Source organism: Harmonia axyridis, chromosome 6 (genome assembly GCF_914767665.1).
Source record: "Harmonia axyridis chromosome 6, icHarAxyr1.1, whole genome shotgun sequence".
NCBI classification, from domain to species: Eukaryota; Metazoa; Arthropoda; class Insecta; order Coleoptera; family Coccinellidae; genus Harmonia; species Harmonia axyridis.
In genome coordinates, this window is record NC_059506.1 from 24846899 (window position 1) to 24864507 (window position 17609).

The 17609-nt window shown below is 35.8% G+C and overlaps 2 protein-coding genes across 3 annotated transcripts; both read left to right on the forward strand.

Moving 5' to 3' along the window:
- Positions 1–1948: 1948 nt before the first annotated feature.
- Positions 1949–5762, forward strand: LOC123682938. Its single transcript, XM_045621790.1, has 3 exons — positions 1949–2108; positions 3117–3364; positions 5522–5762. The coding sequence occupies exons 1-3, from the start codon at positions 2060–2062 to the stop codon at positions 5711–5713; spliced, it is 489 nt and encodes a 162-aa protein (XP_045477746.1). The 5' UTR covers positions 1949–2059; the 3' UTR covers positions 5714–5762.
- Positions 5763–7543: 1781 nt separating this feature from the next.
- LOC123682939 (neurogenic locus Notch protein-like) lies at positions 7544–16785 on the forward strand. 2 transcript variants are annotated; one of them, XM_045621791.1, is made up of 8 exons: positions 7544–7698; positions 8143–8331; positions 8524–8814; positions 9741–10064; positions 11010–11321; positions 12479–12805; positions 14986–15245; positions 16516–16785. In XM_045621791.1, exons 1-8 carry the CDS (start codon positions 7626–7628, stop codon positions 16720–16722), a joined length of 1983 nt encoding a protein of 660 aa, XP_045477747.1. In that variant the 5' UTR covers positions 7544–7625; the 3' UTR covers positions 16723–16785. The 2 variants fall into 2 exon arrangements, with proteins under 2 accessions (XP_045477747.1, XP_045477748.1); XM_045621792.1 differs by lacking the exon at positions 7544–7698 and having other exon boundaries at positions 8149–8335.
- Positions 16786–17609: the final 824 nt, after the last annotated feature.

Below are 17609 nucleotides of genomic sequence, written 5' to 3' on the forward strand. Positions count from 1 at the left end.
AAGATTGTTCTGAGATCCATAGATATAGGCAGATCTACTCAAACAGCTACTTCTTCATTTTTCAACTTTGTTTATGAGAAGCTAGATAAAATGAATCATTTGAGTGATGCAACCTCGAATATTGAAGAAATTTCTTCTTACCGCAGTCGCAAAATTTTTCTGAAATTCGTGCGATTCTCTCCTGAGGGACTCTACATATCGACTGAATTATCAAGAGTCAGGCTATTGATCGACATATGCACCACGTCCCTCCGAATTATTGCTTTCATACAATAAGCTGAACAAATATAAATTAGTTTTTGAGACAACTTGACACACAGGGTTAGAACTATTTGGACTATTTAGAGGGACACGAAAAGATTATCGAAAACAGTTAGAAATACAGGGTGGCTTAAGCTACGAAAAAGAGGCGTTATTTAGGGATGAGTGTGTTGGTGTAAACAGATTCAAAATATCTTCAATGGTTCCCGAGATATCTCGAAAAAACTGAAAGATGGCATAAGTTTTGTTCGATAACTTGTTGCCATTTTGAAGTTAATATCATTATGCCTCTCTCATAGAAGCCCTCGTTACTATTGGCAAAAAATTGAGAACCTCCCAAACCTGCTCCCGGATCTTCTATCGAATCACTATCAATGTGTGTGGCCTGGCGTTGGCCTGATAGAACACACTTTATCTCCTCTTAACCGAAGCTGGTCGCTTCTGGGCAATTGCTTCCTTCAGACAGTCCAATTGTTGACAGTACAGTTCGGAGTTAACAGTTGAGCCGTAGGAGAGCAGCTCATAGTAAAAAATTCCCTGCCAGTCCCAGCAAACACACATCAAGACTATTCTGGCAGTCAATCCTAGCTTGGCCATCGTTTCCTCCTGCTCACCCCGTTAAGACCACTACCGTTTTTGCTTGACGTTATCGTAAGTGATCCAGTCTCCATCACCAGTCCCCAACCGCTTCTAAAATGGGTCGATTTTGTTGCGACGCCATCTAGTGAAACCTGATCGGACTCATATAACGCGAAATACAGATAACTAAAGCCATCTATTGGAAAAATAATTGATTTCTTTTAACTACACCTAATATATCTATGTGGGTATACAGAATGCCCCAAAAAGACCACTTCAAACAATAACAGAATGTAGATCAGAATGTGCTTTACCTGATGTGAAAAATTTGTTTACCTGACAGGCTAAAAGTTTTCGAGATATTCGATGTTTTATGAAAATGTTGAATATTCTCACTTCAACTACTTTCTCTCATGCCTAGGTACAATTAAATACTTTTCTATTCATTTTTTTCCGTGAATATTTTTTAATTATTTCTTCAATTTATAGTCATCGACGCTTGAGGTCAAGAGCAGTGATTCATTTATTACCTCAAAAAAATAAATCGCGAGTCCTGGAATATTATTTCTCTAATTCTGTGGTTATTTCGTTCATTCTTCCACATCTTGTAGAACAAAATCGTGCGAGAATATATCAGAAACGCACAGTTTTCATGGTTATATTTTATTATTCTATGTTGGCACTCCGAACTTTCCGCTACGGCTTTATCTGTCAATTCATCAAATTGCCTTAAAGAAATCAGTTCTGCCAACCAACATTTTTCAATGCAAAAATCACTAAATTATATTTATGGAAATATTTCATTAATTTCAATGAAAATGCAATGAATTAGAGAAAATAATGTATAATACTCGTACAGAAGGCTCATTCTACCACTCGTTCATTCCAAAACTCGCCACTTCGTGGCTCGTTTTTGAATTTTGAACTCGTGGAAGAATATCAATGCCTTCTGCACTTGTATTATAAATAACTATTCCCTAACTCTCATAGTTCTCGAGATGTTCTCAAAGAGCAGCGACTTTGGGATACCCTTTATATTATTGTTTTCGAAAAATTTCTTCTGGGAAAACCAATTCCGATTACAGAGTATTCCGAAACTAGAATGTTGACCAATGTTTGATTACAATGCATGATAAGAGATTCCATTATCAATCGTACACTTAGACCTTTCAATAGTGTATCTTTCATTCATTCAAGACAATTCGCATCAAAATAAGAGATGAAATCCGCAATTTTTTTCCTGTTATTGTGTATTTTTTCTGTGAATTGTGAGTTATTTTATGTCCTCATTTCGCATTTTGAATCATACAGACATAATTTTCTCATTATGTAGGTTATAAGAAGAAATAAATGGAACTGTACTGACATTATGTCAGGATCTTTTGAGCGCCTGCGCCTTTTCGAATCCATATTCATGTATTCATGTAGTTTTTTCGTAAAATTTCGCATATTCCTTCAAACCATAATTTAACAATACTTATTTCTGTTTGATCGTATCCATAATATGACAAGCCACGAAAACATAAAAGAGTGACAACATCGTTTTAATTTTTTTGAATTCATACAAAATAATAAATGCATGCTTAGAATCAAAATTAATTCCTCCCATATCGCTTGGTGCAACATAACTTTAAAATTTGAAAATAAAATAAAACACTTGACTAAACGTTTCACAATTGTGAAAATTGTGAAACTTATAGGCATGCTTAGAAGTTTGAAGTTTTCTTCTGTTGAAATACGCCTGTATGAAAATCACCAAATCAATGAAAAGAACATTCTACATTTAAATCTTCTGTTTAGTATGGAATCGATCGCCTTAAAATGTGTGACAGATTTATAAATAAACATTCAAAAGATAGTTCAATATAATTGAACTAGAAATTTCGAAAATATTATTCATTGATGAATTCCATATAGAAACAAAATTTCAGCAAAATCTAACATTCTGAGATATTTAACAAACATAGTAATGATGCCAACAGTGAATGAGATTAGGGGAAAAACAACCATATTCTATCGTTCTAAACGTGAACTAAATATATAAACTACTTTTTATTTTATCTATTACTGAAAAAAGTCTAATTTGCCCTGAATTACCCCATATTTAAAATTACCCCACTTGATAATATCGAAATTTAACAACAAAAAAATGAATCGGTTTATGATACAATCTTTGGTAAATTCTGAATAAATATTCGTTTCTTTTTTAATTTACAAACTGATTTCTGGATTTCAATTAGATCAGGAAGGTATTTTTTTCAATCATATTTTTTTAGGTTTCAAGAACTTGGTGGGAACTGAACTTGAAAAGTGTCTCAGGTGCATCTGTTATGCTACAACATTCTGTAATCACTTACCGAACTGTGTGAAGGCTCACATCACTAAGCAATACTGGGAAGAAGCTGGTTCTCCAACACTTGATTATGAGAAACCGTCTGCAGAAAGTTACCGAAAGTGTATGGCAAATACTAACTGTGTTTTGAACACTATGGATAGTTATACCACAGGTAGAGGTGCTCAAAGAGTAAGTGAAAGGTTTAATCCGAAAAATGTTATTTATTTTTTCTCAATGAGAAGCATTGCTGTTCTTACTTCATTTTACTTTGGCGAGGCTTTCTTAAACAATTTTAGTGGTGCGACCTCTCTCAGGAAATTCTTTGTTTCCTGTCATAGCTAAGAGTGGTGACTATGCTTTAGAACAGTCATCTCTTGAGTTAGCAAAGAGTCATAACACCACATTAGATTAGCTACTATCAATATAGCTAATAACGTGACTCAAAATTTTTGTATCCCTACAAAAGATTCAATTGTAGGAACGACAATTTTGGTTGAATATACATGATCTTGCCTTCAGAATAAGTAAGTTATATCAAGGAGTATCAAAATTTTTGAAAAATATCAAATTTGAAAACTTCCCAATAAGAAATATTACATACAATGACATTGAAAGATGTTTGTTTAATTTATATCATATTATGACAAAAAATGAACCATATTGATGAACTAATGTTTGTGATAAAAAAAATAGCTTAGCTATGGTTGTCTTTCATACCTGCAATTGTGATACATCGTTGGGAAGAGCTACCCTAATCTTTATATTTTTATCATTATAACCAGTTTGGAAAGACATGAATATTACCAGCATCTCATCGAGTTTAGCTAAAGACTTCTGGCTATACAAGACCAATGCCGTATCAATGGTTTCGGGAAGATAGAAAGCCAGTTAAAATGGGAACAATTTATCACCAGATCAAATGTTTTTAAATTATTTTATACCGTCTTGAGTTTTTCCTACCCGTTATTCTTAGGCACGGTAGTGGTCGACTGTATTGGTACAGATAATGGCAGAACTAGAACTCAGAATGGAGTTTCGTTGTCTTCAGTGGTAAATCTGGATTCTGTTTGAAAAAGTGAGAAGATGATCTGATACAAGAGGAGATACTCAATTTCTATGAAAATACAAGTGCACCACGCTGTAGGAACTGAGGTATGGGAGGCTACTTCTCACTTAAGTCGGTCGCTTATGGTGTTCATGACCGACGGGCGTGGCATCTAGGAGATTATGTAACCATATGCTCTGTTTGAATCATCTTTATTTAGATTTATTGCAAGTACAAAATCAATAAAGAGAACATTCATACAAGTATACATCAGCGATAGCAAACATCAGTTGAAACCATCAGCAACATACATGTAGGATCCAGTTATTGTTCCCTGTAAATAATTGCGATGGTCAACCGGATGCTTGGAGACCTATTAGTTTCAAGTATCGAGGGCATGACAGTTTCAATGAATTTACAGGGAACAAATTGTTATTGTACATATAATGTAAAAAGGATGTGTTATTCTTCGAAGTGTCGAAGATATGTCAAGAGTTGTAAATCTTGAAGAGATTTACTGGGGGAGTTGTGAAACTTCGAAGACAATACGGTCGTACCAGATGTGTCACATCTGTGTATCAGGTTCTAGTCCTTCGAGAATATTCGATTTCCAGGAATCCGCGAAGATCTTTGTGGGCGGTACGGCAAAGCTCTTATTGGACTAGGGGATGGTACTTTCCCTAAGGGTGTGGTCAAGCCGAAAGAAAGGAGGTCGATATTCGAGACAGGGTAAGTTCCAATCGGCAGAGAGATACAGTTCAAATTAAGCCGAAGACGGGTACAGTTCAACTTAAGCCGAAGACGAGTCAAGTTCGGTCGGCCAACTTAAGACGTAAGACGAAAAGATGGTTCGCGGACTAAATTGAGACGAGTTAGAGACGAGACGACCGAAAACTTGAAATACGACGAAGACGTGATAAACGAAGACGTTTCGAGTAATCAACAAACGAGTTAAAGACGAAATTCAGTACCGTAGTGAGAAACTTGTAATTAAGACGTAATTAGGATCTTCTCAATACTGAGTTTGTACAGTATAAGTGTGGATTTGTAAATAGATGTAAATAATTGAAAAGAGTTTAATTATTACAAATCCAACAAAGTCACGGAGTAAAAGACAAAAAGCCAGGTAATCGAATCATACCTCTAGACGATCGATTAACCAAGCCTACATACATAGAGAAATATGACGAAAATGGCTATATACAGACATTGTCAAAAGTCTGCTTCACCCCTATCAACTCCTAACTTGATTGATTACCCATATCTACCAACTTGACTAATACCAATCTTTAATTTTTCAGGATACCAATTGTGATGGTAAATTTGACTGTAAGGATAGACTTGCCATACATTTCAACGGATTGACAGACAACTATACTCTCGAAAATTACCAAGTTATCCGATTTGATAACTGTGCTGTTGAAAAAAAAGTACCTGTAGATGAAGGTTTCTCAGGCTGTAATATAAAAGCCATAAATGCTGTATTTTTCTAAGTGAATGTTCATCAGGTATTAATAAAATAATTAAATTATTTCAATTTAATTGAAAAAGCAAAAATTATTTCAATTTGCCCTCTCTTCTTGATAAATTAAGAATAAAACTAATAGTTACCATAGACCCACTGACGCGCACAAATAATACTCTGTAACATGATAATATACTAACTGACAAATAAACTGCAACACCTAGAAGCAGCTGTTTAAATTTTAATTTTTTTTTTTTTTGGTGCACATAATTAGTATAGAAGTAAATGATTGAATTTGACGTAAGGTATTTTCAGGTAAACAATTTTTGGATGTTGCAGTCGTTTTTTGCAAGTTTTTTAAATTTTACAAAAAAAAAGAGCTGTTCGAAGAGATCCAAAGTCGATGTTCAGTTGTTGTTAAAAATGCCTAGAGCACGTGCACGCGGAATTTATCGCCAGCTGAGTGAATTTGAAAGAAGTCGAATTATTGGTCTATGGGAGGCGGGGTTGTCATTTCGAGAAATCGCTAACCGTACGAATAGAAATCCAACTGCTGTTATGAGATTTTGTTAAGCGTGGTTTGATAATGCCCAAATTCGAAAAAGAGTAGGCACCAGACGTCGAAGGGGCACAAATGAAGTTCAAGATCGACGTCTAAGACTTATGGCCATTAGATACCGATTTGCGGCAACTCGATTTTTGGCTGATGAGTGCTTAAGAAAACAAGGCCAGTCTGTAACTGTCCGGCGGATAAGGTCTTTTGGACTGCAGCATTATCGACCACAACTTATGTTACCTCTGACGGTTGAGCATCGCTGGCAACGACTGCAGTGGTGCAGAGAACGTCAACATTGGAATGTGAAATGGCATCAGTTCGTCTTTCTGATGAATCTCGATTCTAATTGGGTGCACACGAAGAAGGGTTAGACGACGTCGGGGGAAAAAATGTGAACCTCAGTTTGATGTTGAGCGTCATGTACACCGGACAGTAAGCGTTATGGTATGGGTTGCTAGTGCACATGCAAGTAGGTCACTTTTACTTATTATTCGAGGTAACATGACAGCGCAGAGTTACCTTCAAGAAATAGTGGAGCCATATGTTATCCCTTTACCTTAACCGGCTCGAGAATCTAATATTTCAGCAAGATAATGCCTGACCTCATGTTGCCAGAGTTAGTCTAAACTTTTTCGAAGCGACCCATGTGAATATTTTGCCATGGCTGACCAGATCCCCGATCTTTCGCCCATAGAGCATGTTTGGGACATCATGAGTAGAAGGCTTGGAAATTTACCCCACCCTCATGGACTTTGGTGGCTCTGAGACATGAAGTACAGGTATCTTGGGATAGTATCCCGCAAGAAGAAATAGACCATCTTATTGGATGAGTGTGGAGACGTGTTGCGGAGTATATAGATAATCGCGGTGGACAAACACATTATTAACAAATGTATTAAAAAAACTTGTGAACCCTTCGTTGTTTTCTCCAAATTTTAATCATTTACTCCTTGCTATATAGCTCCTTCTGGGTGTTGCAGTTTCTTTGTCAATAAGTATATGTTTATTTAGGTCAATAAACATTATTAAAATTATCTATTAATTAATTTTCGAAGTCAAATGAATAATAAAACTCTAGCTTGATTCAAATTGACAGTTTTTGTTTTCTCTTTTCAAAATATTATACAAATCAAAGGAATTATATTTCTTTTCAAATATGATGGAATGCATATTTCAATTCCATATAACAAGGAAAAAATAATAGAGAAATGGTGAATAGACGACAATATATTAAAATTGCGACCTCAATTCGAAATTATGTAGAACTAAAATAAGAAGATAAGATTAATAACCAAGGATATTGAAGAATTCCTTACATACGTATAGATATTAAAGGCTAAAGGTTATACTTTGTCAGAAATATTAATGACTCTAAAGGAGTAATATGGGAATCATTCAAAATAATAGTTGTGTGATGTTTTCCGTTTTGTTGTGTTTTCTTACTCTTAGTTTGGCAGGTTAGAATGTTGGAAATATGTTAATAATGCATAAAATTATTCATGTAAATCATGAATTTGATAATATTGAATTTATTCAATGTCATATAACATAGATAACATTTTACGTTTTTATTCTACAATCATAAGTGAATACGAATGTTCCTGAAAGCGCAGTAGATAATATCCAGAAAAAAAAATTTGAGAAAAATATTTTAATTGATTTATCTCACTGGCAACGATGTTCTTCATAATCTAATTTATCTTCAATCAGAGAAACATTTCGGTAAAAAATTAGAGAACACTTTGCAATGTGACCTATTCTTTATGAAGCCACTTAGATGGCGAAACAATTGTTGAATTAATTGAAAATCTGTGGAAATTAAAGAGTGTTTATAATTATTTTCATTAAATCGTCTGAGAAAATTTTTTGCAAATGTTATAGTTCGCATTATCAATTTTTAGGTAAATATAGTGGTGCTCAGAAATTATGTAAAGTAGATACAGAATGTCCAGGTAATAATTCTTGCATCGGAAATGTCTGTGCAAACCCTTGTTTGAAGACATGTGGACCTGAAGCTTTATGTATTGTGATGTATCATGAGCCATATTGTTTCTGCAAAGATAACACAGATAGCTGTATTCCAAAAAAAAGTAAGTTAATAAGCTGATGAATAACTCGATAATAGTTATAAAGTATCAACTTTTGTCCTTTCCTCATGCTGAAGGTTCAGCATTTACCTCCAAAAAATGTACAGTATAGTGGCAATACGAATTCACGGAATTCATTGGAATGAGGGATATTGAATTTATTTCTCACATGATATATTTTCTCTCACTTTTCAGCATCTCATTCTTGTGAACCAGAATGTGAAAACAATTCAGTCTGCAACACTGACATAGGATATTGCGAATGTAAAGTTGGGTACTCAGGAAATCCTTACAAGAACTGCTCCAGAAAATGTAAAAAATTCGAAGACTGTTCCTCTGAAGAGTCCTGCATAAACGGTGTCTGTGTGAATCCATGTGAAAATGACTGTGGCATCAATTCTCTATGTGTTGTGAAAAACCACAGCAGTATTTGCAGCTGTCCACCTGGTTATATTGGTAACTCATTCGAAATTTGCAGACCTATCAGTAAGTATATTATCAAAATATGAATACTTAGGTAGATAGATAAAAGCTCTTCATACAAGAAACCATACAAGAAGTATATCGATCGTGCATGATAGGTAGAAGATTTTTAATTGATTTTCAAAGTCATTTTGAGTGAACCATTATCAGCTGATGTGTATAGTTGTAAAGGACTGAACTAGTTTGAACTCTCGAAATATGCTAGAATACGAGTGGCTATTGTTCAAACATCTTGAAGCAGCTGTTAAGGGTCTAAAATTTTTCAGATCCTCAGGATCTCTCGATTTAAATGTTAGTATTATCACTGACAGGCCACTTAATTTGGTCAGGAGATATCCTAAATTCAAATGAATTGTCAAGAATATGACATGACTACTGTTCATAGATGACTTAACAATACTGATGGCATTTCATCAATACCTTTCACTACTGAACCTATCCTTCAGTTTATTAGAAAAGTTTGAGATTTCAGCTGAAGTGATTGATTTCAAGTACATTGATCAATTAGTGTATATGTCACATTTAAATCCATAATTGTTGGAGACTAACGTATTTGAGAAATGGTCTATTGAATATCTACCTGTTGTAGGAGCCTTCAATACATTCAGGAGACTCAGACATTTGACATGTATTGCAAAAAGTGCTTCTTTCACCTTTTATCTGGTTGCAAAATGTTTAATATCACTTAACTCTTGTTATAAATTCAACAGTGCTCTTTCGTGAGTTCTCTGAAGATTTTATCTTACCAAGTAGGAGAATAACACCTCAATGCAGCTCTCATTGCTAGATGCAACCTTTTACTGCCTAATCAAAGAAAAATTTACTTTTGGAAGGTCCAAATATTTTAATTTAACTCAAAATGTGTCCCAAAGAATCGCCAAAAATTATCTTCTGATCTCCTCTTAATGATTTTTTCCTCTTTTTTATAGGTGAGCATCAAAGACTAACCGAGGAAGACATTTGTGATCAATGTGCAAACGATGCACTCTGCATTAGCACTAATACTGCAACGAACTGTGTCTGTCCAAGAGGATTTTTCGGAAACCCCTACATATCCTGCTACAAAATGTGTCTTTCCAATGAGGATTGCACATCTGATAAGTTATGCGTTCATAATTTATGTAAAGACCCTTGTGAAGGTGCATGTGGTGTTAACACAGAATGTACTGTAGACAAGATTAAACGCAATCCGGTATGTAGATGTCAGGATGGTTTTTCTGGTGATCCTTCCCGAATATGCACTTTGAAAATAGGTAAGAAAAAACAAGTCCCAATAATGTTATCAACTTTTCATCTCAGTTGGCTAGTGGTCCTCAATATCTTTTGAGCCTTTATGCAATCCCACCAAGCTTAGAGGTTAACCCTTAACTGGTGACAATCGAATAAGTGACGTTTCTGATGACACGAAGTCTGTGAGACTCCATTTATTAAGAGAGTTACTTCATTTATTAAAAGAGTTTTGACAAAAAACAAATTTTATTAGGGATCAAAGTCGAGATATGGATAATTTACCAAATAATTTGACCGCCAACGTGGTGCATAGCCGGGATATCACATTGATTTTCTGAGCTTGGGATTATCGTAATGAACCCTTTTTTTGTCTCCAGTCACAATGGGTTGCAGAAATCCCTTTCGTCTTTGTCTTGCAAGTAGCTGCTTACAAGCAAACAAACGCCGTTCAACATCTCTCGGCTTCAACTCGTACGGCACCCAATATCCTTGTTTCTGAATCATTACCATGACTTTCAGGCGTTTTTAAAGGGCTTGTTGCGTCACACCCAATGATCCTGCCAATTCTTGTTGAGTTTGACACAAGTCTTGATCAAGTAACTCCACCGATTCTGCATCTTCGAAAACCTTCTCTATTCCATCCCCATGCTGGTCTTCGACGTCAAAATCACCGTTCTTGAAGCATTGAAACCGCTCTCGGCACGTTGTTTCAGTAATAACGGCCTCGCCATGGGTATTTGAGAACAATCGATGAGCCGCAGTCGCAGATTTCTTCATATTAAAGCAGAAAATTAAAACCTTTCGCAAATGCCGAGAATTTGGCTCGTAAGCTGACATGCCACTGACTACCGCTACAGTCATCTATTGCAAAACGGCGGAAACAAAGTTTATGAAACAAAAGTCAATACTCATCTTCCCTGGAGTATTTTTCCCACAAATTGTGACTAACGATCTATTATTCTTTTCAGAAAACAGGTTCGCTGCAGATGAAGAACTCAATTGTCATCCGGAATGTGGAGCAAATGCTACTTGTGACACTCAGTATGGCATCTGTAAATGCAAAGTTGGATTCATTGGTAACCCTTACGGGGGCTGTCGGAAAAGATGTGAAGTTAACGCGGATTGTCCAGAGGATAGATCTTGCAGTTCTGGAGACTGCATAGATCCTTGTCTGACAGCTTGTGGCAAGAATGCTATATGCAGTATGGATAAACACGTGCCTTTCTGTAGATGTCCGTATGGTTACAGCGGAAATGCGTTCGAATTTTGTAGGAAAGATGGTACGTTAATAAGACTTTTGAATTGTATCATTTAAGGGTATGGATTCACGGCTTGGCTTAATTTTCAAGCTACCTGGCTTGAGCTTGACTTGATTTCAAGTCAAGTAGTAGTTTTTCAATCTCAAATAAAGGTCGTCATTCATCAAGTACTCGAAACATATCAAGCTACTTAATTTTTTGCTATTTTATTGTGTAGTGTCACATCAATAAGAAAAAAAGATTAAATGAGAAGGAAACTTGCAGAAAACACTTTTATTTATTGAACTTATTGTATAAAAGAACCGAAAATATCAACTTTTTCGAAATAGAAACATCAATTGAATCACTATAAATCAAAACAAAATAAAAAACAATTAAAAATTAAAGTTTCTTACTAATGGGGAACCTCCAAGCTTTTTTTGATTCCATAATTTTCCATCCATGATCTAAGACACATGAGGCATCTTATAGATTTGTCCCCTAACCTATTGCGGGTTTTTGTAACTGTAATCTCTGGAAAACTGTCTTTCAACAGGAGCTGAAGATGCTGGCTTCGATAAAAATCCTTGGACATTTTAGCCAAGTTTGGAAAGATATTTCTGAAACTACCAAAATCTGACAATAAATTTCATAAAAATGTGAGAAAACTACTAATGAAGTCACACTAGCGAATACTTCAGTCTCTCGGCGCTCGAGGAATCCATTTATTTAGTTTAAGCGCGCACGAGATTGCTGAAATATATGCCGTGCGACGCGTGCATATCAAGCTCAAGCAATATTAATTAGCTTAATAACAAGTCAAGTAATAAATATCTAAAATCAAGTCAAGTCAAGCTCAAGTATGTAATTTTTCACGAGCTTGATTTTAAAGACAAGTAGTTGGTTAAAATGTCAAGCTACTTGGCTTGATGAATCCCTAATAAAGAGGGATTCTCAACCATTGAAAGAGGATTTGAAATTTCTGCAAATTCGATGAATATACTGGAGTCATCAAATAATTATATTTCTTTCAAAAATATTTAACTGGATTGAAGTCGAATTCATGAAAAATAAAAAAAAAAGCTCAAAATGTGTCTATCGCTACTCACCATCAATGACAGTACGTTTCCCTGTGCTCAACTCTAGGGACTCAACCTAAATTTTTGCCAGTCTGATATTATTAATACTTTCTATTTCAGCAACGAAACCAGAACCAAGAATAATAGAAGTTGATCTATGCGATTCATTCCAATGTGGTTTAAATGCCAAATGTGAATACAGAGATACAGAAACATGCATTTGTCTTCCTGGTCATTCTGGTAATCCATACAAAAAGTGTGTCAAAAAATGCCGAAGCAATGAAGATTGTGCCAAAAACGATAAATGTGCGCAGGGTCTATGCAAAGACGTTTGTGAAAATGGCTGTGGAATAAACGCCATTTGTAAAGCTGATAATCATAGACCAAAATGTGAATGTCCAGAGAATTACAGAGGAGATCCGTTGAATATATGTTTTCCAAAAAAAAGTAAGTATTCCAAACAGCAAAGTTGTCTTATAACTTCGATGATTCGTGACTTTAATATTTGTTGTCCCATATTATCAATTTATTATTGAACCTAAATGAATTTCATTCTGATTTACATAGGCGTACAACTTTGTTTCGGCCTTCTTTTTTCCAAGATTAAAGGCTTTATTGTGAAAACTGGTTTTACATTTATGATTCAAAGTATTTTCCATCGCTGGCCAATACTTTCTCCCATCTTTCGAGTAGCGTACGAATTCCGCGTTGAAAAAAACTGGTCATCTTTTGAAGCGATCCATGAATCCATCCAATTTTTTACTTCTTCATAAGAGCGGAAGTGCTGGTCAGGCAGGCCGTGTGTCATTGATCGGAACAAGTTATAGTCTGAGGGAGCAACGTCTGGAGAATACGGCGGGTGGGGTAGGACTACCCATTTCAAAGTTTCCAAGTATGTCTTGACCCCTTTCACAACATGGGGTCGAGCATTCACTTGATAAAGTGATTTCTCAGCATACTGAGAAATCACTTTATCAAGTCTCTCGTTGCATTGCGGCCGTTTGTCTTTCAATGCTCGGCTCAAACGCTTTAATCGCGTTCGATAACGATCGTCTGTGATTGTTCCAGTCGGTTTTAACAACTCATAATACACTAGGCCCAGCTGGTCCCACCAAATACTGACCATGACCTTGGAAACACTAATACTTGGTTTGGTCGTCGACTTGGAAGCATGGCCGGAATATACCCCTTGATATTCTGCGCTTGGGATTATCGTAATGAACCCATTTTTCCGTCTCCAGTTACAATGCGATGCAGAAATCCGTTTCATTTTTGCCTTGCAAGCAGCTGTTCACAAGCAAGCAAACACCGTTCAACATATTTCGGCTTCAACTCGTAGCCCACCCAATTTACTTGTTTCTGAATCATTTCCATGACTTTCAGACATTTTGAATTGCTTGTTACGTCACTCACAATGATCCTGCCAATTCTTGTTCCGTTTGACGTGAGTCTTGATCAAGTAATTCCTCCAATTTCTTCGAACACCTTCTCTCTTCCACCGCTATACTGGTCTTCGACGTCAAAATCACTGTTTTTGAAGCGTTGTAACCACTCTTGGCACGTTTTTTTACTAATAGTGGCCTCACCATAGGTATTCGAGAGCATTTGATGAGCCTCAGCCGCTGATTTCTTCATATTGAAACAGAAAATTAAAATCTCCCGCAAATTACGAGAATTTGGCTAGTAAGCTGACATGTTTGATCGAGAATAACTTCATGATGCAGATACTAGACCACAGCTTATTGTATGAAATCTAAAATATACTTCACTATAGATTGGTGGTGTAGGATCAGAGAAACAGGAAAACGATACTCTGTTAGTTTGCCGACTTTTCGGAAAAATGTATTTCCATCCTCAGGGCTCATCCTCCATAAAACCCATATTTTTTATATTTACATAGAATTTGGTACAAAAAACAGATTTCGATTATTAGAGATGATGTTGTCAAAAGTAACCATAAATTATTTCACAAGATCTGAAGTGGTGATCCAAAATTTTACTTCACTATAGATTGGTGGTGTAGGATCAGAGAAACAGGAAAATGATACTCTGTTAGTTCGCCGTTTCGGAAAAATTTATTTCCATCCTCAGGGCTCATAACGGTGCTTGATGTCCTCCATAAAACCCATATTAGAGATGATGTTGTCAAAAATGTGTTTATGGTTATTTTTGACATCATCTCTAATATGGGTTTTATGGAGGACATCAAGCACCGTTATGAACCCTGAGGACGGAAATAAATTTTTCCGAAACGTCGGCGAACTAACAGAGTATCATTTTCCTGTTTCTCTGATCCTACACCACCAATCTATAGTGAAGTAAATTTTTGGATCACCACTTCAGATCTTGTCATCTAAAATATATTTATTTCGACTACAATTTACCGCTACAGCCATCTATTGCAAAACGGCGGAAGCAAAGTTGTACACCTAATACGTTCAAAATTATTGGATCAATACGAAGAACTCAAACAACAAAATTTTCAGGAAAGTCTTTTCTCATTTTTGATAAGAGAATTGTGGTTTTACTACTCATTATTTCGATATCTGCTTGAGTTTGCTCCAGATAAAAACTAAGGAACATGCTTTTCCACCAGTAGGTCAAGCGAAACTACTTTTTTTTTTCAGAGGGTGTTCTGGTCAACCCCAGCAGAGTTCCCTGCTTCAAATGCATTTGTAGAGCAATCACAGGTAATGATAACATATTCTCCTGTGCTGAGAAATCAATCGACTTTGGTTATTGGGCTTTTGCTGGAGAAGATCTTGTTGGAGGCGAAGAATTTAGAACCAGAAATTCCTCAATCGATTTCCTAACTTGTATGAATAACAGGATATGCATTCTAAATACTATGAATGATTACACTTCTAGAGCGCTGAGCAGATTGAATGTGAGTATTTTAATTTACAGGTTTACCCACATAAAACTTATACCTATTGATTGATTCATACTCCAAAGGGTTGATTGATTGCTCTTAAGAGTTTAAACTATTGTAAGAGTGCTTCTGTTCCTTTCTCTAATTCTGCAATATTCTGTTCAAATCATTTGAATTGGATCAACAGAATTCTGTGCGGGCATCAGATTCTGAGAAGCATTTGGGTTTGATTATAGACAGGAATCTAAGAAGGAATCTACATATACACTGCGGAAGTTCAAGTACCCACCTCAAAAGTTTTTATAAACCAAATCAGGTCAGAACTCTTTATTTGGTATCAGTGCAGCCTTATGTAGCGGAGGATAGCCTGGGTGGTATATTAAAATGCTCTCTACACAAATTGTCGATAACTCAGATGTGGATTTTGAAGATCATATATAGGGTATGGTCCGTATATCTCCTTGGTTACATTGGTTAGTAAGTTGGCGGTTGGTATATATCAAATTCCTCAAAAAGCGGATACTATGTCCTCAAACTTCGGTGTGTTAAGCGTCACCAACGCACCCGTACTTTTTTATTCTTATAGAACTCAGTTACCACTCCCACGCGTCTTGACATTTCAATTTTAATATTATTTTTTATGAACTTTTATTTGTTCACAAATTACAAGAAATTAACCTTTAATAACCTCCAAACTTCTGTCGAGGCAAAACTTTGTTAACCAAAGACAAGTGGCAAGCTGTCCAAATATAAGAAACAGGCTAACTTTTGAAAACTTCTAGTAACCGCTCTGAAATTTTCGGCAATATAAGGACCATACCCTTGGTAGCCAACCGACTGATAGTTTTTTGAAATAGCTGGGATTATGGATGTGAGGCTATTTTTTTTTAAATTGGCAGTTCACCAGAGGAAAATATTGAGAGCAGCAAATTTAAACGAGCATGTATGCTACAATACCAGAATCAGAGGTCCATGGGTTGTATACCAGCGAAGAATCAAACGAGGGATCAGAAGTAAAATGTGTTTTTGAATCCTCGAGTGTACAATTGCATTCCCCAAAACCCTTAGTTGCCAGGTACCATTAGAGATTTGAAAAGAAAGACAAAATTTTGTCAGTCGTAACAGTATAATCCAGATGCAATGATGTTGTGAAGTGCTGTTTTTTATTTTGTTTCTTGTTGATGCTTATGTTATTGAGAACCTTGTAGAACTGAAATCTTCATATTCGCCGTTTCCTTCTTTACCAATAAATGAATGTATCAATTAAATATAATTTTGTATACAGGATATAAACTGTGATGGAGAAATAACCTGCGCAGATATGTTTGCTGTACACAAATTTGGACTGACTGCGAAATTTTCGGATTCAATCTTCAACGCTTCTGAAGCCAGATCATTCGACCAATGTGAAGGTCATGGAAACAAAGATATTTCTAACAATTGGACTCCCAAGTCTTGTATTGGACCATCTTATGTAGAATTGCTCAGTTAATGTCCCATCAAGTTCACTCTTGTTATGGAAGATACTTTTTGTATAATAAGAATGTTGTTTTGATTCTTTTCATTTGCCCTACCCAAAATTTTCACAGTTGACGTTTTGTATTTTGATTAGAACAGCGAGTTATAAAATGGAAAAATACGAATTCAGCCTCTTCTGACCGCTTATCTAATCATCCAGACAATACCTTTACAGACTACAGTTGATGTTAGGTGTTGGATACACCATTGTCAAATTAGAGAGTGGTTCTAATCAACAAATAATTGATGTGTTTTACAGCGAGTGGTGTATTTATGTTCTGTTGTAATTGAAAGATCTATAGGAAACAAATGAAAAATTAAGATGTTGTGCTTATTTGTGGTAGATGTTGGTACCGTAATTTATGTTTGAAATTGAAGTCCATGTACGTCAGGTGAGTAATAACTTTGCATTTTCTAACTGATTCTAAATTTGCTCTAAAACAAAGAAGACAGATCTTTTTGATAAACGAAATATCATTAAATCTTTCTCAAACTTTAATCCATCTCGGACGTCGTATCTGAAAATCTTCGTCACTACTGTCGCTATCTTCAAATCCCAGTTCTAAAGCCTCTGCATTTTTTCTTCCTTTTATCATTATACAGGGTGGCCATTTGAAAACGAAACAGACGAGATTACAGACGAAATAAAGTTTTTCGATAGAAATGCTCGGACAGGTCGATTTCTGTTTCGAGGGGGACAACTTAAGATGTAGGTTACGGACGCATAGCGCTTCAACCCTTGCTGCTACAACCCCCACCCCCAATTTTTGAATAAGGAAGATGGGGTGAGTGATACCTCAATTAAAAGGTATTTTTATACTGATTTCAGCACAGTAATTGTTTTTTCATTTTATGCATTAG